This window comes from Rana temporaria, chromosome 2 (genome assembly GCF_905171775.1).
Source record: "Rana temporaria chromosome 2, aRanTem1.1, whole genome shotgun sequence".
NCBI lineage: Eukaryota > Metazoa > Chordata > Amphibia > Anura > Ranidae > Rana > Rana temporaria.
The window spans coordinates 505569442-505595187 of record NC_053490.1 but is presented as its reverse complement, the minus strand read 5'-3'; the positions used below and the strand labels follow the sequence as shown (position 1 = coordinate 505595187).

Genomic DNA, 25746 nt, shown 5'->3' with positions numbered 1-25746 from the left:
AGAGTCACATAGAAGCTCGGCCCCTCCTGCAGTAGCCCTGAAAACCGGCCAAGTCACATGACCGGCCTGAATATTGCCTAAAATCTGTATTTCAAGCCTCGTTTTTATAAATGACTTGTGCTATGACTAACTATAAAAGAGGGGCTGGCAGTGACCATATACAACATTTTATTTCTACTAATAGCGGCAGGGATGGACGGAGACAGACACAGAACCGACAGGCAAGGAGGAGAGGGGGGAGGAGAGCTGAGAGCAGGGCTGTGGATGAAGGGAGATACACTGATAACGGTGGTCAAGACAGAGAGGGGGATACAGGAAGTGGCAGGAATAAAAGGATTTTTATAACAGCTTACCTGTAAAACCCTTTTCTTGGAGTACACCACGGAACACAGAGCCATTCATTACATAATGGGTTAAGGGTCACCAGCAGTGATTGGACACTGGCACAACCAATTGAAGACAGTTCCCCTCCATATAACCCCTCCCATCAGGGAAGTACCTCAGTTTTGTAGCAATAAGGTTCCCATAAGAAGGGGGGGGCTCTGTGTCCTGTGGTGTACTCCAAGAAAAGGATTTTACAGGTAAGCCTTTATAAAAATCTTGTTTTCTTCATCGTACATCACGGGACACAGAGCCATTCTTTACATAATTGGACGTCCCAGAGAAATGCTCAAATGAACGGCGGGAGACACAGATCAAGCAGGCTGCTACGGACAAGAAGCCCTATACTGCTGCCTGCAGCACACTCCGCCCAAAGGCGGCATCCTCATGTCCTTTCACATCTATCTGATTAGGTTGCAGCTTTACAGATCTGAGCCAACAAAGCCTGGTGATGCACTGCCCATGAAGCACTTAACGCCCTGATAGAGTGTGCCTTAACAGAAAAATGAGAAGTCCTGTTCTTTAAACCATAGGCTTGAATTATTGTTTGTCGAATCCACCTGGAGATGGTGGACTTTGATGCCACTTGTCCCTTCTTGGGACCATCTGGCAAAATAAACAAAACATCTGTTTTGCATATCTGAGCGGTTGCCTGCAGATACACCTTTACTGCTCGCACTAGATCTAGTGAGTGCAATAATTTTTCCTCCGCTGTCCACGGATCCGGAAAAAAAGGCAGAATAACGTCCTGATTTAAATGAAAAGCCAACACCACCTTAGGTAAAAAGCCAGGATGGGGTCGCAATACAATTTTGTCTTTGACACATATTAAATAAGACTTTTTACAAGAAAGAGCTGCCAATTCAGATACTCTTATAGCAGAAGAGATGGCAATCAAAAAGGCTAAGTTCCTGCTTAAAAGGATCAGAGGAATCTGGCGAATAGGTTCAAAAGGTTGCTTTTGCAACACTGATAATACCAAATTCAAATCCCATGGGCACAAGGGAGACTTGACTGGCGGATTGATCCGCAGTACACCCTTTGAATGAACTCCCGAACTAGGGAATGAGATGCCAGTGGTCTTTGAAAAAAGACGGATAGAGCCCATATTTGACCGTTAAATGGTACCAAGGGCTAATTTCATATCCACTCCTAACCGGAAAAAGGCGAAAATCCTACTTATGGCATATGTCTGAGAATTCCATTTCTTGGTTTCACACCAGGAAACATACACCTTCCAGACTCTATAGTAGATAAGCCAGGAGGCTGGCTTTCTAGAATTAAGGAGTGTAGAAAGAACTGAACCCGAGATCTCTCACTTCTTCAAAATGTGGGTCGGAGGCAGCCAGATCGTCCCATTTAGCATTTTTTAAGGAAGGATGGAACATTGGACCCTGCGACAGCAGGTCGTGACGAAAGGGACGCTTTTAAGGTCTTCCTACTGCCATCTTTATGATTTCAGCGTACCAGGGCCTTCTGGGCCAATTTGGGGCCACTAGAATTACAGGAATTCTTTCCTTCTTGATCCTGCAATGTAGCCTCTGTAAGAGAGCGATCGGAGGAACTGCATAGATCAGTGAGAACTTATTCCAAGGAGTTATTGGAGCATCCGATCCGCAGGCTAAGGATCTCTCGTCCTGGCTACAAAAAATTGTCCAATTTCCTGTTGAACCTGGAAGCTAGCAGATCTACATTCGGGGTCTCCCATCTCTGGCATTTTGCCTGAAAGACATCGGGGTGGAGAGACCACTCTCTGGGTGATAGCTGCTGGCGACTCAGGTAGTCCGCTTGCCAGTTTTCTACTTCCGGAACGAAGACTGCAGAGAGACAAAGAACATGCTCTTCTGCCCATGCCAAAATCCGATTCACCTCCTGAGCATCCCGACTACAGGTGTCTCCTTGGTGATTGATGTAAGCTACTGCAGTAGCGTTGTCGGATTGAATCAGAACCGGGTGGCCCTGTAACCTGTGTGTCCAGGTTCTGAGGGCCAAGTAAACTGCCTGCATCTACAGTATGTTGATGAACAGGCTCTTTTCGGTCTTTGCCCAGGTTCCCTGGGCTAAAGCTTCTTCTAATACTGCTCCCCAGCCCATTAGGCTGGCATCCATAGACACGACCTTCCAGGTGACTGGGAGAAAGTACTTTGCTTTCCGCAAATTCTTGGTTTAACCACCAACTGAAGCTTTGGCACACTTGGAAACAGGCGCATGGGTAAATCCAAAGCTTGGATCTTTCTGTTCCAGGCGGCTAAAATACTGCCTTAAAGTAGTCTCGAGTGAAACTGGGCAAAAACGCCAGCCTCGAAGGAGGCTACCAGCTTCCCAAATAGTCTCATGCAAAGGCGGATGGACGGTCTTTTCTTTGACCTTGTGGATCAGGTCCTTTAGCGACTTGACCTTTAGTTCTGGCAGGAATACCCTGCTTTGGGCTGTATCAATGATCATGCCCAGATACTCTGCCCTTCTTTGGGCTTGTAGAGAGGATTTTTGTAGGTTTACAATCCATCCTAAATGCTACAGGTATTTTACTGTGGTGAGCACAGCGTGATCTAATTATGCCTCTGACTGATCTATCACAAGTAGATCGTCTAGATAGGCTGTTGCCGCTATGCCTTCAGCCCCTGTTTTATTTGATCCTTGAGGACCTGACACATACCTGCTGCTGCTACAGCAGGTTGGGCAACTGAACCAGCCAAAAGGAACGAAGATTTTAGCAAAGATTCCAATTTCTTTTCCGAGGGATCACTTGCCAGTCTGCGTAAATTAGCTTTTTTAATAACGGATGAACCGGAAAAGAGAATGCACCCTGCAGGGATCTTAATGAACCCAGGGAAGAGACAGGCGATTCAGTTAACTCCGAAGAGGGTAACCTGAACCCTAGCATCTGGGAAGCAGAGAAGGGTTTCTCTGATATCCCTGATCCATCAGACTCCTCATCCCTGTCCTCTGCAGGCGTTAACTCTTCCTCATCCTTCTCGGATTTTTCTAAAAACGGGATATAGAACCACCGAAGGATATCCGCTTCGCTTTTTGTCCTTTTGCGAGGACTTTGCGATCAGGGATATGGGTTCCTATTTAAAGAAGACCTATCCCCTGGGCCTTTTAAAAAGACTCTTACCAGGACTTTTAGCGTTATAAAGCGGAAGTGCAGGACCCTAGAGCTCAGTCCTCCGGAGAGAGACATTACAGGCGACGCCTCGTGCATGAGGCCTGGATCCCATCCAGTTTCAGCACAATTTGGCGTCTTGGATGATCCGAAGGCATAGCTCTTTTTACCCCCAGAGGGCCGGCTTGGTAGAGCTTTCCTTAGCACATCCAACACCTTAGACACTGTCTTCAATTGGTTGTGCCAGTGTCAGAGAGGGGCAGATTACACAGCACAAGCACTGTGTTGTTTAAACTGCTATAAGATACCGGGATCGCAATATATTTTTTTGGGTTAACAAACATTTTAATTTGAAAATTTTACATTAAGAGACCTTGCATTTCAAAAATCACAGTTAAAGCTCAATGCTAGACAGATATAGGACACAAATCATTTCGAAAGGAAGGAAAGGCATAGTGAGAGAAGAGCTTATCACATCACTGTGCTGCTTCTTATTCTCCACTATCCAAACACAGACTAAAGCGGGGGACAGGGGGACCTGGGCTCAGAGAAGTGGTTAAAATTATGTTGGCCATCAGACTGAGGACACCTAGTGACAGAAAAAAAAAAGTACTGAAGGAATAGGGAATATCAGTATTAATAATAGGTAAATACTGCAGCAAAAGCCGTTTTTTACATTTTATCTTTTAGTGAGCTATTCATTGTTATTTTGGGCTATAGCTCTGCTCTGAAGTAGACAATGTTTATTATAAGCAAAGTTTCTAGTGATACTAAAATTAACTAAAACTATATATCCGAGTATCCTTGGCATTTATGTCCTCTGGTGTTATTGCAGAGATCACACATCATATGCGCAGCATACAGAAAAAAGACTGTTTTTTTTATAAATATTGCTATATAAAATACAAGTTGCAGTCAACATACAATGGAAGGGGGAAGGCTATAAGCACCAAAGCACAAAATGGTGATCATATTTTTGCACATTTCACCAACTATGCAAAGCTGATGAGCAAAGATGACTGTACTGTCAAAATTATAATTATTTATTCTACATAATTTTTCTAATCTCATTGCAAACCTAAAATGCGACTATTGCCCGTACACACGATCTGAAAATCGTACGAAAAATACCGCTTTCGAAGCAATCATATGATAATTGGATCGTTCGTACAGAGCTTTCGAGAGCCGATCAGGACAGTTCATCCGATATTATGCCATCGGACATGCACGGAATCTTTTTTCCTACAATTCCAGATCGTATGATTTTCATTTAATCAGTACAACCGTCAGTAGAAAATGCAATACAAATGCATTACAACATGACATCACTTCCGAATTTTTATTCTGTCCTACGAAATTTTTTCGTAACTTTAGTAAACTCAGATTCGGCAATCGGCATTGCAGTAAAAACCAAATAAAGAAACATTCAACAGTGGAAAATGTATTTCATGGAGGGCTGGTTCACACCAGAACACAATGCAGGAAAGTGCTCCATACGCGTTTCTGCACCGTGCAAAACACACACTGCTTTGTGACCTGCTGCAGGCCTCAATACATTAAAGGCACCCCAAAACACAGATCGCAAACATGGTGCATTTTCTGAAATCAGGTGGAATGGTACTGCAGTACCATGTGATTTGTTGCGACATGCTTTTCCAAAAGGAGTGCATTCCCTACTTTTCGTTTGATCCGGTGCAATGTCATCTAATTAAAATTAAACTGAAAAATTGCACTGCGGGGGAACGCACAGGCAACGCACCAGAGCATGCATCATGTTACTGTGCAATTCTGGCAAGACCCAGCCCTTGTTTGTTTTAGTATGTTTAACTATAAGTCTCCATGAAAATGTGTTGGTAAATAGGTCAGACTTACCAGTAAACTAAAGGAAATTGGTTTATGTTCACTGACTTTAAAAGGATGATTGTAAAAAGGTTGGTCACCTTCCTCTTCATCAGAATCATGGGGCCTATTCACAACCTCATCATCTTCTTTGCTTTGAGCAATTTGCTTACATTTCTGAAATAAATAAAAAAGACAAAAACATTGCCAAAAAGGTAGTCATTTTACACACAAAAAAAAGCAAGCTCATCTTTATTTGCAGAGAATCAGGTCCACGGACCAGCTAAAATTTCAATCTGTGTATAGCCCTCTCTGTTTGCGGCAGATACAGGAATCTGTTTTGTTTTTTGTTCAGACTTGTGGCTGAACGGAAAAAGAAAAAAAATCAGCCATATGTACCCAGTTTTAGGCTTACTTGGTGATCCCCTGGACCGCTTCACCAGGAGCAAGGAACCTTGATGGTGATTAACCACTTAAACCCCCTTCCAAACCAGACCAATTTTCAGCTTTGGGTGCCCTCACTGTACTCACTTTTCACAAAAAGGGGGGGGGCAAACATTATGGGGGGGGGAAATAAAATTTTCTTCGAATGTTATAACATTTTGCAAATCAGTAGTTTCTCTTAATAAAATAAAATTTTGGCCAAAAGTTATACTGCTACATCTCTTTGGTAAAAATAACCCAAATATATTTGGTCTTTGTGAAAGTCAGGGCCAGTTCACACTGCTGTCCGACAGCGCAAACCACATGCAATGTCTGTGCGATGCAAACTCCGGCATACAAATAGTATGGCTGAGTTTGCATCGCATTCGGACCAAACTCGCACCTGACCCATTTTTGATCCGCAGCAGAATCGCATCACATGGGTGTTCACACCAATACAATCCGATTCCGGTTGGAATTTGCAGTTCGCTCTGCGATTTGTAAACTGATTTGGGGTGTCATTAGCTTTCTACTGACGCTTCTAGCAGTTCACATATGGCAGTAATTACTACTGCGAGTTGTATTCAATGCGGGAACCCGCACTGGATTTGGAGGGTTCCAGCATCGCTACAGTGTAAACAAGCCCTTAGAGTCTCCAAGCTATGGTGGCAATCATTGAACATCACACCTGATGTACTTAGGGCCCATCTTATGAAAGAAAAAAAACTAACATAAATAATCCCTTTGTGAAAAGTAGACATTCCAAAGTACTTGGTAAGAGGCATGGTGAGTTTTGTGAAGTTGTAATTTTTTCCCACAATTCTTTGCAAATTCTTTATATTTTTTTATTCTCATATTGAAAGGTTATTTGTCACACACAGCATATGCATATCACAAATTACACCCCAAAAATAGGATTTTCATAGGAGTTCATGGACGGACACAGCAGCCTTTGACCTTAGGGTTATATCCGCTTCCTTCCAGGAGATTTAGGCAGAAAAAAAGCACTACGTGTTAACAACACTTTCCTCAGTGCAGCTCCTCCCAGGGGGCGTGGCTTCCCGAGTATAACCCACACCCTGCTCTAGCAGCCTCAGTTCGTAACAAGCAGTACAAAAAAAGGAGGGGGTGGGTGCTTTGTCCGTCCATGAACTCAGAGAAATGGATTTTACGGCGAGTACAAAAATCCTATTTTCTCTTCCGTTCATGGACGGACACAGCAGCCTTTGACCTTAGGGACGTCCCCAAGCAGTGTCAAAAATTTCGAGGGGTGGGAAAAACAACACAGAAACCAAGCTTACACCCCAAACAAAACCAGAGTTACTCAACGGAGGAACTCCAACTTAAACTGCCCGTTGTAACATCTTGCGGCCGAAGGAGGCATCAGAAGATGCACTCACGTCCACCTTGTAAAACTTGAAAAAGCATGGACCGACGACCAGGTCGCTGCCCTACACACCTGAAACACAGGGACTTGGAGTCGGAAAGCCCAATAGGCACCGATCGCCCTGGTCGAATGGGCCATAACCTAAAAGGGAGGCGCCCGCCCCTCAGGGCATAGGTCTGAATCACAACCTGTTGGATCCACCCAGGAATGGTGGCCGACGAGACTACAGACCTCTTTTAGGACCAGACACTGACACAAACAGTGAGTCCGACTTCCAGAACGGAGCCGCAGCAGACAAGTACACTCAAAGAGCCCGAACCACATCCAGGGAATGTAAAGTGGTCTCCTTTGGGTTCCTCGGCCGAGGACATAAGGATGGAAGAACAACGTCCACATCAATGTGAAAAGCCGAAACGACTTTCAGGAGAAAAGAAGGCTGTGGTCGCAGCACCACCTCATCCTCATGGATGACTAAGTAGGGAGCCTTGCAGGACAAGGCCGCCAGTTCAGACACCCGTCTGATCGATGTAATTGCAACCAGAAAAAACACCTATTGTGACAGAGTCAACAAAGGGATCTTCTGAACGTCCCCAAAGGGAGCATCTTGAAGCACAGAGAGGACCAAATCCAAGCCCCATGGGAGCAGTGGAGGGCACACAGGAGGGGCCACATGTCGGACCCCCTGCACAAACGTGCGCACCAAGGGCTGTCAAGGGTCGCTGAAAGCAAACAGCTAGAGCCGAAATCTGACTCATAACCGCACTCAAGGCGAGAGCCTGATCCACTCCCTGCTGTACGAACAGCAGAAACCGGGACACCACTTCATCTCAGACAGAGATGTAGGCCTTCCACATACGATGGTAAATCCTCCGTGAAGTAGACTTCCGTGCACGCAGCATGGTAGAAACCACCGAGCCTGATAGGCCCCGGACCTTCAACACCTGGCTCACAACAGTCACGTCATTAAAGCCAGCGACTGTAAAACAGGATGGAAGATCGGACCCTGCGACAGAAGATCTTCTCTCAGGGGTAGTGGCCAGGGGGCGGCTGCCACCAGACGCACCAGGTCCGCGTACCAGGAGCGGCGCGGCCAGTCTGGGGCGAACAGGATTGTCGGAATCCCTTCGGCTTCCACTCTGCGCAGCAGGCAAGGAAGAAGCTTCAGAGGAGGGAAGGCGTGCGCTGCGTCCGCCCACGGGTCCTTTGACCTGACCACGAACCATGGCACCTTCCGGTTGAGACGGGACGCTAGAAAGTCTGCGTCTGGAGTGCCCCACTTTTGGCACAGACTCAGAAACACCTCTGAGAGTAGAGACCATTCTCCTTGGTCTAGTGTTTGGCGACTTAGTCGGCTTGCCAATTCTGTACTCCCGGAATGTACACGGCCGATGGAGGCGGAACGGACCTTTCGGAGCTTCAGAATATTGATCGGCAGGCGGGACGACTCCCGAGTCCAGCGCCCCTGGGCTGACTGGGTGCCTCAAACGCCCCCCCCAGCCGGAGAGGCTGGCATCCGTCGTGACACGGTCCAGCGACACGGTAGAAATGACTTCCCGGTCCGAAGCACCGGAGATGTCAGCCACCACACCGGGGAAGACTTGACCAGATGGCTCAACCGAATCCGGTAATCCAGAGAAGACGGGAGCTTGTCCCAACGTGACAGAATTTCCTTCTGTAGCTCCCTGGTGTGAAATTGGGCATACGGGACCGCCTCGAAAGAGGCCACCATCAGGCCCAGAACCCTCATGCAGAATCGAAGAGACGACCACTTCTGGGTCGACAACCACTTCACCGCAGATTGCAGGGTCTTCAGTCTTATCTGTCGGGAGGAAAACACACACCTCCGCGGAATCCAGGACCAGTCCCAAGTATTCCAGACTCTGAGACGGAACTAACACGGACCTCTGGACATTCAGAAGCCAACCGAACTCTTGGAGTCTGACACGTGATAGACACGTCCTCTTCCAACTCTGAGCCTGAGGAAGCTCGCAGGAGAAGGTCGTCCAGATATCCCACGATAGCGATCCCTCGCTGCCTCAGCAGGGCTAGTATCAGGGCGAGCACCTTGGCGAAAACCTGTGGTGCCGACGCCAAGCCGAACGGGAGGGCCACAAATTGAAAATGGTCCACCCCGACCTCAAAGCGCAAAAAACTCGGGTGCTTTGAGCATATGGGAACATGCAGGAACGCGTCCATGATATCCAAGGACGCCATGAAGTCCCCCTGATGGAATGCTGCCATTACCGAGCAAATCCACTCCATCTTGAACTTTTGCACCTAGACAAAACAATTGAGGGTCTTTTAAGTCCAGGATTGGACGGACCCCTCCCTTCTTAGGGACTACAGATTGGAGAAAAAAAAAAACTGAAACCGTTCCATCGAGGGAACCGGCACGATCACTCCCCTATCCAGTAGATCCTGGACAGCCCCTGACAAAACCTTCCGGTAATCCGGAGGAAGCTGGAGGTTGGAAGAAAAAAAATCTGTTTGGTGGACAAGAGAAACTATCTTGTACCCCAAGGAAACTACTCTGCAAACCCAACAATCAGAAAGAAGGGACCTCCACCGAGCCGCGAATTCGGGAAGCCGGCCCGAGACACAGGTGGGGGGAGACCTTCATGCGGAAGCAGGTTTGTCCGCAGGCTTGTAAGGCTTGCGGTACCAGATGCGCTTCTGCCCCGCAGCGGGGGCCCAGCACCTTGCAAACTTTTTTCGCCGCACGAAAAAAACCCGCTAGGGGACAGTAAAGGAGGGCCCTCGCTTACAAGGCAAGGCTCTTTGCCCTTCCCAGACTGTGGGAGCAGTGTGCTCCCACCACCCATGGCAGCCTCAATGATGCCATCCAGGGATGCCCCAAAAAGCCGTTCTGCCTAAAAGGGTAAATCCACCAAGGCCTCCTATGAGGACTGGTCCGCAGACCAGCATTTCAGCCACACAAGGCGGCGCAGTACCACCGCATAGGCGGAAGCCCCAGAAAGCAAGGGGAGCGTATCCAGGACCGACTCACAGACAAATTTATAGACCCTGAACCAATTGTTCAGCCAGGTCCTTACCGGTCTCGGAAGCACCCTGTGCCTCCAGATCCTGCAGCAAAAAGCTTTGCCCTACCAGTCAGTCTGTGACACCAGAGCCCCGGCCAAAACCGGTCTCGCAGCCAAACCCACTACTGCGAAGATGGAGCGGGCCACATACTCCACTCTCCTATTCGCAGGGTCTTTAAAGGCAAAAGCCCCATCCACAGGCAATGTGGTGGCATTGCTCAACCTGGACACGGGAGGGTCCACGGACGGAGGAGAGACCCACTTTTTCCAAAAAAGTCCTCAAAGGGATAACGGACAAAGGCAAAAACAGTCTGCGGTGTATCCCATTCCTTGTACAACAAACTAAAAAGGAATACAAGGAAACACTGTTTCAGTGCGTGGCGGTTTTGCGGGACCCAAAAGGGACTGGCACATCAGGTGCCCCCGCCATTGCAGAAAAAATAGCTCCAACAATTTCCATCAGCAAACGACCCTGAAGCAGAGTCATCCTCACTGTCTGCGTGGGTTAAGCCCGCATCATCTGTCAATACAGACCAGAGGCAGATGTCAGAGATATGCCCAGAAGCAGGTTTAGGGAGGGGGCGCTTTTTACCCCCCTTCTGGGCACTAGCCGCTTCGAACATGGTGAGAAAAGCCTCCAGGACAGCAAACATTGCCTCAACAAATGTAGCAGGGGGAGGGGCATCAAGGGTTAACTCAGGCATTGCTGGGGAAGAAGTACCTGGCTCAGGCTCCATAATGCCCCACCGCTGTGTCACCCAAACTGCAAGGCAGAAACACCCACCGGTCACCTCCTGGCTGTTAACAGAAGTAGAGGCCCCCAGGGAACTCACCACCCCACCCGGTGCAGCGCGAGCTGAGACAAGTCTGAGGTGTGCTGAGAAGCCGGCTGCGCCGCGTCTGTCACCTTAGGGAGATTTGCGGTCTTTTTGCAGCGATTTGGGAGATTTGCGGTCTTTTTGCAGCGCTAAAACGGCCGCACAAGGCCAAACGAAATCCAATATGGCCGGCGAATGTGACCACCGGCTGGAGGTATCCCAGACAGAACCAACGTCCGCTAAACGGCATGGCTGTCGGCCAGACACACTGACAAAGCCATAAAGACCGGTCATATGTGTGCCCTAGAACAAAAAAATTTCCCTGGCCGCCCCTGGAGCAAAGGGGCCTGTCGTGGACAACCTAGAGCTGATGGCCGGCACACGCTCGATGGCCGATCATGGGGAGACTACAAGAGTCAAGACCCAGCCTGTCACCCAGTCGGCAGTTGATGGAAGAATCTCAGGATCCAAAAATGCAGGAACAAAACAATAAAAAGCGAAAAAGTCGCAAGAAAAAAATCTCCAGAGTACAGGACTCCAGAGTGCCTGTCCTCTCCTGACGTTAGGCAGAGAAAAAACTGAGGCTGCTAGAGCAGGGTGTGGGTTATACCCGGGGAGCCACGCCCCCTGGAAGGAGCTGTACTGAGGAAAGTGTTGTTAACACTTAGTGCTTTTTTTCTGCCTAAATCTCCTGGAAGGAAGCGGATATAACCCCAAGGTCAAAGGCTGCTGTGTACGTCCATGAACGGAAGAGAAATACATTCTGCTACTCTTGAGTATAGCGATACCACGTGTGGGACTTGTTTACAGCCTAGCCACATACAGAGGCCCAACATGCAGGAAGCACCATCAGCCATTCTAGGAACATAAAAATACATTACATTTTTGGACTACCTCTTACAACTTTGAAGTTCCTGGAGCACCAGGACAACAGAAACGCCCAAAAATTACCTCATTTTGGAAAGTAAACACCCCCATGTATATAGTCTATGAGGCATAACGAGTCTTTAAAAACGTGTCTTTTTTCCACAAGCTTTTGGAAAATGTGTAAAGAAATTTATATATATACATTATATATATATATATATATATATATATATATATATATATATATATATTTACATATATATATATTTACATTACAGGATGCCAGGGTTGGGTCCTGGACAGACGCTATGTTGCGCCAATATTTGGAGTGTGGTCCCTTTAAGGTAGTGGCGTAGGGTTCAGGTCACCCAGAGGGGGTGAGAAATTACGGGAAATAAAAGTTGATCCAGAGAGGACGGGCTTACAGTGCTCTCTGTCCTTGTTAGTGTCATTTGGGGCCCGGAATTTCGGAGGCTCTAAAGTGACGTTCGGGAGGGAAAGAGCCTCCTCTTCTGACCTCTGGCAGTCAAGCACATAGGGTGTTAAGAACTTCCAGGAAACCAGCTTAAAAGACAGGAAGTGCAGATAGAGGGTGTGGAGGAGTATGGGAGCGCACCTGTCTGCAGAAGCTGGGAACTGCTGAGGAGCCAATAAAGGGTCAGTAAAAACTGGAAATTCTGCCTAAAACCGTATGTGCTTTTGTTTTTGATTTATTGCTGTGCTGAAGAAAAATACTTTGTTTTGTTTATGCCAGAGACAAGCAGACTTTTGCTTTAATGTTCCTGGGATCCATCTGCCCTTGGCTCAGGCATGCATGCAGAAAGGTAGCAGAAAAAATAAAACCTCCCCTTCTGAAGACTTCAGGGGATGTAGGACATCAAAGCCAGAGACGGTAAAGCAGGGTGGAATATCGGTCCCAGGGACAGGAGGTCCTCCTGCACCGGCAGTCGCCAGGGGGCTGTCCACCATCCATACCACGTTGGCATATCATGGACGCCGAGGGCAATCTGTAGAGATTAGAATAACCGGTATCCCCTCGGCCTCAGCCCTGCGCAGCAGACAAGGGAGGAGCTTGAGAGGGAAGGCATAAATGAGCTGATTATAGGTGGAAGTGCAGCGCTTATGAATACGATGTATGATGAAATACTGGTATTAGCATTCATAAATATGCTGTGATAAGAAACAAAACATTAATGATATTCAATAAAATCGCACAAAATGAGAACTAATGTCCAAAATAACACTGTGTAGTTAAATGTCAATATATGACTAAGTGACCGAACATCCACCTGGTATCACAGATAAGTGATAATGCAAACGTTGAAGTGATGAAACAGGAATCTGTTGAAAAGTGACTTCTTAAGTGTAGTAAAATAACCCTCCACCGATAAAGATGTAGGCTTACCAGAAATCATGGACTCAAAGAAACATACACTTCATGAGTCAAGCAGGCTTAATCAATGTAAACTCCAAAGGGATCTCATCAAGAACAAGGAATCCACCGATGGCACTTGCAACAAAGATGTACTCGCCCGTGTAGTAGATAGGCACTGACTTGTCTGACTTAAGTTTAGCCCTCGGGTATGTATTGAAACCAAAAAGGATATAGAGAGGAAGAGAGGAGGCAACATAGTGTGAGACCGTAAAAAATCGTTAAAATTTAATGGCCAATTGCACTTACATAATCAATGAAGGTAGAGCGCATGTAAATAAAGATGTGGCGGCAATGGAGTCTTTCTGACGCGTTTCGTGTAATCACACGTCATCTGGGGGACAGATGACGTGTGATTACACGAAACGCGCCGGGAAGACTCCATTGCCGCCACATCTTTATTTACATGCGCTGTACCTTCATTGATTAAGTGCAATTGCCCATTAAATTTTAACGATCTTTTACGGTATCACACTGTTGCCTCCTCTCTATATCCTTTTTGGTTTGAATACATACCCGAGGGCTAAACTTATGACGAGGGGCCGAACCTACCATCGTAAACAGACCGAGCAACTGCCTCTGCCTTTGTCGGCAGGGTCCTTGAAAGAAGGGGACCCCTCCACCGGAATCGTGGTCGCCTTGTTCAACCTAGATACTGGAGGATTAACGACAGGAGGAGGAGAAGACCATTTCTAAGGCCCCATGTACACTGAACTCATTCAATGTTTTCTTATGTGTACATGTACACGGGTTTGTTTACTGACGTTGGCATGTAAACGTGGAAAAAAAAAATGACATTATAAATGTGGGTTACTATCCGTCAAGTTAAATTGTTCAGGAGAGGTTGTAAAAAAGTCACGTGTACATGAAGCCTTAAGCAGACTCTCCTCAAAAGGGGCAACGCACCAAAAAACGCCTCGGGACTGAAAAGGACCGCTGCGGGCATTCCCAATCCTTGTAAATAAACCAATCAAAATAAGACGGGTAAGGAAACACCTTACCAGTGGACCGGCTTACGAGACACGAAGGGGACGGACACCTCTTCAGACGCCCCCGCCGGATCCTCAACTTCAAGATATCGCGCACTGCCGTAACAAGTGCGCCCACCTGCGCAGCGATGGATGCTGAGGATTCCTCCTTGCTGTCCTAAGGATCAGGGGCCGCCGGGCAGGGGCCACATGCCACGGCTGAGCCCAACTCTGGATCAGAGTGCTCAGATGAGCGCCTGACCCCAAACAAATGGCAGCTGCTACACGCGGAGGACAACGCCAGCCACACCCCCCACACCTGGAGAGCGCAGCGACCGCCCGGAGACCCCACAAAAGGGGTGTGAGGAGGAGATTCCCCAGAACCGACCATCCCAGGGAGTACCCAGCTGCTCCAAACCGTGCCCAGACCGGGCCAGTGTGACTGTCGGCCACAGTGACACTGTGAACCAGACCTCCCGGTCCAGGATGGGGCTCGTCGCGGCCGACCCAGCACGGAGCTCAGGTCTGCACATCCAGGATCTAGGATATCCAGCCTGTCACCCAGCCCAGCAGTTGATTGCAGGTGCAGATCAAAACTAATAAGAAATGAATAATAAAAAAATTTAAAAAAGGAACCACAGGTCCCAGCAGGAAACCACAGTCACCAAACAAACCATTGGTAACACAATACGCCGTCATTGATTGAAATCTTGCAGTGCCTGCAAGGTCCCCCCCCCCCCTTCAAGAAGAAACATGTACAGGCCCATCTAAAGTTTACTAATGAACATCTAAATGATTGCGAGAAGGATTGGGAGAAAGTGCTGTGGTCAGATGAGACCAAAATTGAGTTCTTTGGCATCAACTCAACTTGTAGTGTTTGGAGGAAGAAAAATGCTCACCATGACCCAAAGAACTCCATTCCTACAGTCAAGCACAGAGGTGAAAACAATATGCTCTGGGGCTATTTCTCTGCTAAAAGTGGACAGTGCCATGTATTGTAAAATCTTGGGTGAGAATCTTTTTCCCTCAGCCAGAACACTGAAGATGGGTAATGGATGGGTCTTCCAACATGACAATGACCCAAAACATACTGCCAAGGCAACAAAGGAGTGACTCAAGAAGAAGCACATTAAAGGTCATGGAGTGGCCTAGACAGTCTCCAGACTATAATCCTATAGAACATTTATGGAGGGAGCTGAAACTTCAAGTTGCCAAGCAACTGCCAAGAAACATTAAGGATTTAGAGAAGATCTGTAAAGAGAGATGTGTGCAAACCTGGTAACCAACTACAAGAAACGTCTTACCCACTGCTTTGCAACAAGGGTTTCTCCACTAAGTACTAAATCATGTTTTGCTTGGGGAACATACTGTTTTTACTCACTGAACTGCAGCTCTAATTATTACATTTTTATCGAGTTTTTTTTTCTGTATTTTTGGTTGATATTTTGTCTCCATAATTTAAAATACACCTATGATAGGCAAACTTACAAAATCTGCAGGGGATCAAATTATCAAAAATCATTTTTCCCCACTGTATACACAGACACAGAAAATGCATTAAATATCTATACAACTTTTTTAAAACTAAAATTTCCATACCTCTGTAAGTTCTTGAATTGTAACGCCATATGTCCTGTGGGTACTCTTCTCATCAACAGGTGCAGAGGGTGCCAATACTGGCTTCAAACTTGCTGGTAAGGGCATACCAGCCTTAACACACATGGCAGCTGCATTAGCTTTGGCTATTTCCAGAAGCTGAGCTTTGTCTAAAGAAAAAAAAATTATAATTTTATAGCATACATATAGAGCAGTGTCCGTACCCATATTTCTTTTTAATGTAGTAAAAGCAATATTGCGCTCACCAAAAAAAAAAAAATTGGCAAAAAAGCAGTATTTTATCAGCCTGATACACAACTGATAGAAACGCCAAAGGTTTACCATTACCATGGCCAGCAATAGGGCTTTTGAAATGTCTGCTATAGTTTGATCGCTTTAAAGTGGTTGTAAAATCAGAAGGTTTATCTTATTGCATTCTACGCATTAAGATAAAAACCTTTTGTGTATAACAACTCCCCTCAGACCCATCTCTGTCCATCGATATGCATGAATGCCTCACCCGACCGGCACTCTTCCTGTTGATTGGCTGAGAGTGGGCAGGGCCGAACCGTGGCCCCTTTGCCGGTGACTTGTCCTGAATGTTCCCCTATGGGGGAAGTTCCTCCACTGACTGCGCAGGCGCAAGCTTCCCGACGGAAATCCCCGAACCTCGCCCGGCATCCAGGCTCATTCTTTAACATCCCCGTGGATTGGAGGATGTTAAAAAAAGAGCCAGGAGGCCGAGCGAGCGAAGCGAGCCGTCCGAGCGCAAAGAGGACGTGAGGCCGACTGGCCACTTACCTCACAATCCACGTCGCCCTGGATGCAGGCCGCCGTTCGGGGATTTCCGTCAGCAAGTTTGCACCTGCGCAGTGTTTGAAGGAACTTTCCCGATGGCTGGAACCATCTCAGCGCATCAGTTCGCGCATGCGCTGGAACTTCCATGATACATGGAACCAGCATGTCAGATCACCGGAAGGACACAGAGCTGTGGCTTAGCTGCAGTGCCCCCATAGCAAGCTGCTTGCTTTGGGGGCAGTCCACAGGAGGGAGGGGCCAGGATCACCAAAAAGACCTGAGAAGAGGATCTCGGCTGCTCTGTGCCAATCCACTACAGAGAGCAGGCAAGTATAACAGGTTTGTCCTTTTTAAGGGGAAAAAAATACCATTGCTTGAAAAATCTTCAACTGTTATTCCTCCTACTAGCCCTTACGCCACCACAGTATAAATTCTGCAGATTTTTCAGGCATTGATATATCTTCAACAGAATAAATATTGTCAGAGGGAGAGGTAATTATTTTTTGGTAGTTCACGTTCCTCCCATGTCCGTAGCTTGCCTATAAATTATAAAGTAAATATTGCTTCCTCATTCTGCTGAATGCTCTATTCCTGGATGTGCAAGAGCAAGCCTCGCACAGCAACTTCCTGCAAGAGCCGTGTCATTTAGACTATTTCCAGGTGCCCTGGACCTGCAAGCAGTGCTGAAGAGAATGACGTTACAGATATTGTAAGCATTTGACATCCATGGGCTGTTTACGAATGTCCTGGAATTCACTGGAACCACTTAAAGCGAAGGTCCGCCAAAAAAAAAAAAAAAAAAAAGAAAAGACAAGAAAAAACACATTAAAAGCCAGCAGCTACAAAAACTGCAGCTGCTGACATTTAATAAATGTACACTTACCTGTGCAGGGTGCCCGTGATGTCGGCAGCCGAAGCCGATCAATCGCTCAGCTCTCGGCTGCCCCCACCGCCATCCTCGGTGAGGGAATCAGGAAGTGTTGCAGCTTCACTTCCCGGTTCCCTACTGCGCATGCATCAGTCGCGATGCGCATCCTCACTGGTCCCCGCTGTCCTCTGGATTTGTGCGTTTCCCAGAAGACAGCGGGGAAAGTGGAACTTCCACTTTAAGCACTCCTCGCAGCCTTACATGCCACATTTGGCAAGAAATAGGATTTTTTGTACTCACCATAAAATACTTTTCTCTTATCGTCCATGGACGGACACAGCTCCTTTTTTTTTCACAAGAAAAAAAAACTGCAGCTGCTGACATTTAATAAATGTACACTTACCTGTGCAGGGTGCCCATGATGTCGGCAGCCGAAGCCGATCAATCGCTCAGCTCTTGGCTGCCCTCACCGGCAGCAGCCGAGACGGACACAGCTCCTTAAATCTTGACAAGTGGGTTATGTTCCCTGTTTACAGGAGAGGACTAGGCAGAAACATGTTAGATAATTAAATACATGTTACAATAACCGAGTTGAACAGCCCCACCCAGGGGGCGGTCCCTCCAGACATAACCCTCCTCACTGCAGCATGCAGCCTCAGTTCGTAACAAGCAGTACAAACCTAAAAAGGAGGGGTGGAAGCAGTGTTCGTCCATGGACTTCAGAGAAAAGGATTTTACGGTGAGTACAAAAAATCCTATTTTCTCTCATCGTCCATGGACGGACAAAGCTCCTTAAATCTTGACAAGTGGGGCGTCCCAAAGCAGTGTCAAAAACGAGGGGTGGGAAATATATCAGTAAAACCAATTTTAACTTCACCCCAAAACAAGCAGAGCTCCTCAACGGAGGAGGTGCAACTTTAAACAGCCGCCGGCAAAAACTAGCGGCAGAAAAAAGCATCAGAAGATGCACTCACAGCAACCATGTAAATTCTGCAAAAAGCGTGAATGGACGAGCAAGTCGCCGCCTCGCACACCTGTGAGACCGACGCATGATGTTGGAAAAAAAAAAACAGGAAGCACCAATTGCCCTGGTCGAAAGTGCCATGACCAGAAAGTGGGGCCCGCCCCTTAAGAGCATAGGCCTGTATGACAGCCTGCCTGATCCACCGAGAAATGGTGGTCGACGAGACCGCCAGGCCCTTTTGTGGACCAGACAGCACAAAAGACAGTCAGAACTCCAAAATGGAGCCGTAGCAGTCTGGGACACCCGCAAAGCGCGTACCACGCCTAAAGGCAACCGCCGTAGGATGCGCTGGCAGAGGACAGATGGATGGAAGAACAATGTCCTTATTGCGGCGAAAGGCCGAAACCACCTTCGGAAGAAGGGAAGGTTGCGGGCGCACCACCACCTAAACCTTATGGAGGATCAAGCATGGCAGCTTGCAAGACAAGACCGCCAACTCAGAAACCCCTCTAACAGAGGTAAAGGCCACTAAAAGGGGCCACCTTCTGAGATAGTGTCAAGAGAAAATCTCAAGTCATGGGGGAAGAGATGGGCCAAGAGGGGAAAGTATATGACAAACACCCTGCACACAAAAAGGGACCCACCAGGGAACGGGCAGCAAAAAGGCCACTGAAAGAACACAGCCAAGGCTGAAATCTGCCCCCAAACGGTGCTTTAAGCAATTTTTAGATCCACTCCAAGCTGTAAAAACAGCAGGACCCTGGACACCGAGTACGTCCGTGGATGTCACTTCATCCCTTCGCACCAAGAGATGTAGGCCTGCCAGGTGTGACGGTAGATCCTCTGGAAGACGACTACCATGCCCTCAGCATTCTTGAGATGACCGAGTCGGACAGACCCCGGTCACTTAACCACTTGGATCATCGTGCCTATTTTGGCACTTTTCTCCTTCAAGTAAAAACCTAAATTTTTTTTACTAGAAAATTAAATCAGAACCCCCAAACATTATATATTTTTTTTTAGCACACACCCTAGGGAATAAAATGGCGGTCACTGCAACTTTATTTCTCGCACGGTATTTGCGCAATAATTTTTCAAACGCCTTTTTTTTTTTAGGGGAAAAAAACGGTTTCATGAATTAAAAAACAAAACCTTAAAGTTGGCCCAATTTTTGTTGTATAATGTGAAAGACGATGTCAAGCCGAGTAAATAGATACCCAACATGTCATGCTTTAAAATTGTGCACACTCATGGAATGGCGCCAAACTATGGTACTTAAATCTCCATAGGCGACACAGAGGAACATAGGAAGTCTGGTGCTAGAATTGTTGCACATGCTCTAACACACGCGACGATACCTCACATGTGTGGTTTTAAACGGTGTTTACATATGTGGGTGGGACTTGCATGCATGTTCGCTTCTGCACGCAAGCTACCGGGACAGGGGCGTTTAAAAAAAAAGATTTAGTTTAGTTTTTTTTTTACTTCATTTTTTTTTTTTTATCACTTTTATTCCTATTACAAGGAATGTAAACATCCCTTGTAATAGGAATCACTGTGACAGGTCCTCTTTATGGAGAGATATGGGGTCAATAAGACCCCACATCTCTCCTCCAGGCTTACAAGCATGAAATCGGTAAAAAAAAAAAAATCACTGATCACATGACAGCCGCGACTGCGGCTTTGTTTACTTCCGGGTACTGGGTGTGACGTCATAACGTCGCGCCCGGGCCTCCGACGGTCATAGGGATGACTGGTGACCATCTGCTCACCAGTCATCTCTATGCTTCCAAGCAGCGCCAGCCGAGTCGCTCTCCGGACCCCCGATGGCACGGGAGAGCCCGGAGAAGCACCGGATGGCGGCGGGACGTCCCCTCCCGCTGCCTATAAGAACGATCAAGCCGTGGGACTGCTGCTTTGATTGTTCTTATGCACAGAATCGGTGGCTGAAGACGGCGATGCCTGAATGCCTGTAGCTGCAGGCATCATTCAGATATCACCACACAAAGCCGAGGACATCCCAGGGACATCCTTGGTGATTAAGTGGTTAAAGTCTGGCTTCCAATAGCCATGTTGAGCAAGTCAGTGACTGTACAACAGGAGGCAGTATGGGACCTCGAGACTGAGGGACCTCCCGCCCTGGCAACCACCAGGGTACCTCCGCTACCAGGTGCCCGATATCGGCGTACCAAGGACGCAGAGGTCAATCTGGAGCGATTAGAATCATCGGGATCTCCTCAGCCTCCACTCTGGAGCAGCTGAGGAAGCAACTACAATGGAGGAACGGCAAAATGTCGCCGATACAGACCCCACAGGGCCACCAGCGCGACTTGCACGTCTGTACCAGATCATTAGATCTGGCCACTAACTTTGACACCCTTGCGGTGGAGACGAGCGGCCAGGAGATCCATGCCGTGTGAGGCTCACCTCCTGCAAGGGAGCCGAAACACCCCAAGCACAAAGACCAGACGCCCTGGTCCAGCATCTGCGACTCCAGTAGTCCGCCTGCCGGTATACCTGATGGTAGACCGAAGCCACGGTCGTGGCGTTGGCTGGCTGAAACCAGATCTGACGACCTTGCAACCTCCCCGACCACGAGGAGAAGCATAGCCTAATCGCCTAAAAAAGTAGGACAATGAACGGTAGAGAGCACCTGGTATTCCCAGGCGGTCTCCCACCCAGGCACTAGCCAGGTCCGACCCTGGGTAGCTACTGAGACCAGGCGAGAGCGGGAGGTGTGGCCGTAGGTCCACCCAAGTCCAGCGGCTCAGGGCCGGCTGGACCCCCCAGGTTCACAACCCGTGAGGCTGGCATCCGTCGTAAACACCGACCACTGGAAGGAAGAAACAACTTCCCGGACCGAAGAGTCGGGGATCTCCGTCACCAACTCAGAAAGACTGACTAGGTGGCGCACCGGAATCTGATGATTTCAGAGACAAGAGTTTACCACCTGGACAGTATTTTCCGTGGAAAACCAGAGTGTGGATCTGGGCATACATTTCCTGCCTCTAAGGAGGCTACCCACAGGCCCCAGACCAGCAGGCGCTCGGAGAGAAGACCGATTGCGTGATGCCAATACCTTCACCGCAGACTGAAGAGTCTGCAATTTCTCCAGGGGAAGAAGGACCTTCGCCACCGAGGAGTCCAGATCAACCCTAGATTACTCCAACACTAAGTAAGAACCTAGCATGCCCAGGATTTGAACCCTGGGTCGCACACATGGAGGGCAGGCTTGCTGCCACTGAGCTACACATTCTGGCCTAAACGTTTAACACCCACCCGAATCTTCAGAGCTCTCAGAAGAAAGTCGTCCAAATAGCCAATAAGACAAAGCCTCGCTGTCCCAACAAAGTTAGGATAAGTGCGAGCTCCCAGCTGAAAACCAATGGTGCTGACGCCAGATCAAAAAAGGAGGGCCACAGGCCTACAGAGACCCTCTCTCATCACAAAGCACAGGAAAAAAAAAAACAGACATACGCAAAACGGGACATGCATGTACGCGTCCCTGATGTCCGAGGACGTCCCCCTGATGGAGCGCAGCTACCATCGAACGAATGGATTCCATGCGGAACTACCCGACATTCGCAAAAGGTATTTAGGGCCTGAGGCCCATAGAAAACCCCAAACCTCTCGTCCTGCAGGAAAGGTAAAATGACCCCGCAGATTAACAAAGTCCCACACTGCCCAAGGCAGACCGACGGGCCGGGAGAGGAAGACACAAGGAAAAAACTTTGTTCTGTGGATAGGAGGAAATCCTATCTAGTAGTCCGAAGAGACCACCTCGCAGACCCACATAGTGTGTATGTATATTATGTAGGTGTATGCACACATGCCTTTGGAGGAAACCGGAGTACCCGGAGGAACCCACGCAGACACAGGGAGCGACAATGCAAGCTCCAGGCAGATGGGCGTCAGTGTCCGGATTCGAACCAATGACTCTTGCTGCCAAGTAATGGAGTTAACCACTACACCTCTGTGTGCATAAAACCATTCTTAAACAGAAGCCCTTGATAACAAGGTCGCAGCATTCAATGAAGCATCACAGACCTATATGAGGCTCTGGACCATCTGGTCCGCTAGCCTAATAACCTCAGGAGAGAGTCGGTGCTCCTCCACTGTCTGGTGCAAAATGCTCACTCCGTGAGTTGTATACAGCACTAGAGGTCAGGACCACCCCCAGAGTAGTGGCCACAAAAGGCCGCAAGTCAGACCCCAGCATGGTAAACATGGAACGGGTCAGAATTTCGGATCTTCTATCAGTCAGATCCATACAAGTGGGGAGAAATAGGGAGAGTGGTCACCTATTCAAGATGGCCGCCGAGCGTTCAGAACGCGGCCACAGGAAAATGGCTGACCGCAATGTAAGCTGCGCCTTAGCGCGGCTACGACAAAATGGCCACCAATGGAAGTTTTCAATGTAATTGAAAAACCTCCCATAAAATGGCGCCAGCGCCATACATGAAACCGGAGGGTCCACCACCGGATTAGAAGCCCACCTTTTGAAAAGGCTCTCATCAAAGGGGCACTGAACCGCCCGGTGGTTAGGGACTACAAAAGCCCTCAGCGGCTGTTCTCATTCTGCCTCTTAGAAATTACCAAAGAAGGGCACAGAAGGAAAAAAACTACACAGAGCGGTCCGATTTGTGTGATCCAAAAAAGACCCTCGGCAGAAACCCAGCTACACTATCCAGCTTAAGAGAGTCCCTTGCAGCAGTGAAAAGTGCACCCATAAATGCCTTTTCCTGCTCGCTTTTTTTTTTACCCAGGTACCTGGTCCATGGCTCCAGAACAGAGCATTCCCCAAGGGATAACGGGGGAAGGGGGCACTCTTTTACCGCCCGTCCACAGTCCACCCCCCACCCTGAGACAAACGTGTGCAGGACTAACAATAAAACCTCTGTGGGAATCTCAGGGGCCAAAACCTGCTGCCACCACCAGCATGTTGGGGAAGGACCCAGATACTGACTCCAAATATTAATAATATTTAGTCTAGCTCTAAAGAACATTATAGCATCAAACGGAGAAGGAAAAGTCGTAACTGTGCGGCAAAATGCAGCGTTTAAACAGGAAAAGCCTCCTAGGGCATTTTAACAGTGAAAAACCCCTCACAGGAAAGTCCCATACAAAAAAGAAAAAACACAAGACAGATAACACAGTCCCCTCAGGAAGGCCCCCTCCCCCCTGACAGCAGCAATGTTAGCAATGCAGCAAGGGAAAAGGAGCAGGGAAGGGAGGAGAAGAGGACCCCCGAACCCCAGCCATACCAACCCACCGAAGCGGGAGGGACTGTACTTACCCGTCCGAGCGAGGACTCGCTGACAAATTCCTGACAGAACTACAACCGCAATGGAGGTAGCTGTCGGCCCGGTCCACTGTGAGTGAGACAACACCACAGCCCAGTCATATGTGGACTTCGGAGCAAAGCTCACTGGCCACCCCAGGAGTCATGGGGTATGGCGTGGCAGACCCAGCCTCTTTGCAAAGGTGTGGCCACGCTTGCTGGTCGGACTGAGTAGACTACAAGGATCTATATTATCCAGCCTGTCACTCAGCCGACAGTTGAAAGAAGATTCTTCAAGAAAAAGTAAAATAACATTTCTCCTCAGGGCGCTGGGCCCAAAGGGAGCCATACATCCTTCTTGCTAGGCAGAACAAAAATGAGGCTGCAGTGAGGAGGGTTATGTCTGGAGGGACCGCCCCCTGGGCGGGGCTGTTTAACTCTGTTAATGTAACATGTATTTAATTATCTAACTTGTTTCTGCCTAGTCCTCTCCTGTAAACAGGGAACATAACCCACTTGTCAAGATTTAAGGAGCTGTGTCCATCCATGGACGATAAGAGAAACATTTTTTTGGGAGGGGAATAGTGTACCTAGTTTTGACAGGTACTTCCTGGTCCCACTTCCTGCTTCAGTCTCCTCGCCACCTAGGTGACGCCTCCTCTTCCCCTATGCGGCACCTCCCTCTCTGCAATCTTCACACGTCACAGGTCGCCTGGCCACTAGGAAAGCACAGCGCAACTCGCAAGCGGTCACAGCCGGGTGCCCACACTTGCAATGACAGCCACAGAGGAGAGGAACGAGGCTTCAGGCAGCCGCATCGCTGGAGAGGGGAGTGTCCGTTTACACTTTTTGGAGCTGCTGACTTTTAATAAACTTAGAAACAAGTGGAACTCTGCTTTAAGTGTTTGATATAAGCTCAGGGCTGCAGAAGCCATGCTTTATATGGCGCTTGAAGAATTGACAAAATTAACAGTGTGGGGGTGGTGGCGGTTCAGAAATTTAACAAATATAGTTGAAGGTCCTGGAGTTGAGCTTTAACTTTAGTAATAACTTTAAAAAAAATGAAAGCATTAATAAACGCAAAAAAAAAAAAAAAAAAATAAAATGATTGCAGTTTTACCAATCCTTTAATGTGATGGCTGCAACGGCCAGCCAAACAGCCAGCTTCTTTTAACTGACTGCAGTACGCACAGGTCGAACGTTGGGCAGTTTCTGTGCAGCTTCTGTGCAGCCACCACATTTAAGACTTATTACGCTGCAATATAACATTGTACATGTATGTATGATTGGCTTTAATTGTTTATTCCTGGATAATGGCTCCAGCTGTATGTCATAACGCAGATTTTTTTCCCCAGCAGGCAAAGCTTTTTTTTTTATCCAATAGCAATTTTAGTGGTTGATCAGCCACTGGATTGCTTTTACAGGCAGCGGGAGTGGACTCCCTCCGTGCAATTGGGGAGCCCGATATCTGATCCGGTGGTGCCAACAGTTTATAATAGAGCTGGCCGGGGACCAGTCTATGGTCTAGGAGGCATCACTAGGTGCCACAGATTATCAGTGCAGTGCCCACCTGTGCTGCCAATCAGCATACTGATATCAGTACACATGTCCCTTTAACAAAAAAGCAGGTTATCGGCTTTCTCCTCACGCTGTCAGGACAGGTGCCGATAACGGGCTTTTGTTGACATCCATGATCAGCGGTGATTGCACCACTGATTGGCTCTTTCGCCCAATCTGATTAGCAGTGTCCAGGCGACTTCATTGAGGCCAAACAGTACAGTTATACTTCGGACCTGCTTCAGGGATGGACCAATACTTATACAGTTCGCATTTGCAGCTTGTGCCTGCCACCCTGGTGGCATATTGATTTAAACATTTCATGAAGGGGGAAGAAAAACTTCATAGGACACAAAAAAATTCTCTCTCCCAATTTGACATAATGTGGATTGGGCAGAAACCACGTCTGCACCCGACCTC

General features: G+C 47.9%; 1 protein-coding gene across 17 annotated transcripts in view; it reads right to left on the bottom strand.

Moving 5' to 3' along the window:
- SON (SON DNA and RNA binding protein) overlaps nt 1–25746 on the bottom strand; it is a 182819-nt gene that overhangs the window by 86873 nt on the left and 70200 nt on the right. For all 17 annotated transcript variants that reach the window (XR_005747146.1, XR_005747145.1, XR_005747147.1 and 14 more), the window contains 2 exons: nt 15862–16028; nt 5360–5503 (listed from right to left, as the gene is read on the bottom strand). Coding sequence is in view for 12 of the 17 variants with exons in the window: in XM_040338922.1 (XP_040194856.1) it covers nt 5360–5503; nt 15862–16028 (311 nt within the window). In the remaining 5 variants the exon portion in view is untranslated. The remainder of the gene's footprint in view (nt 1–5359; nt 5504–15861; nt 16029–25746) is intronic.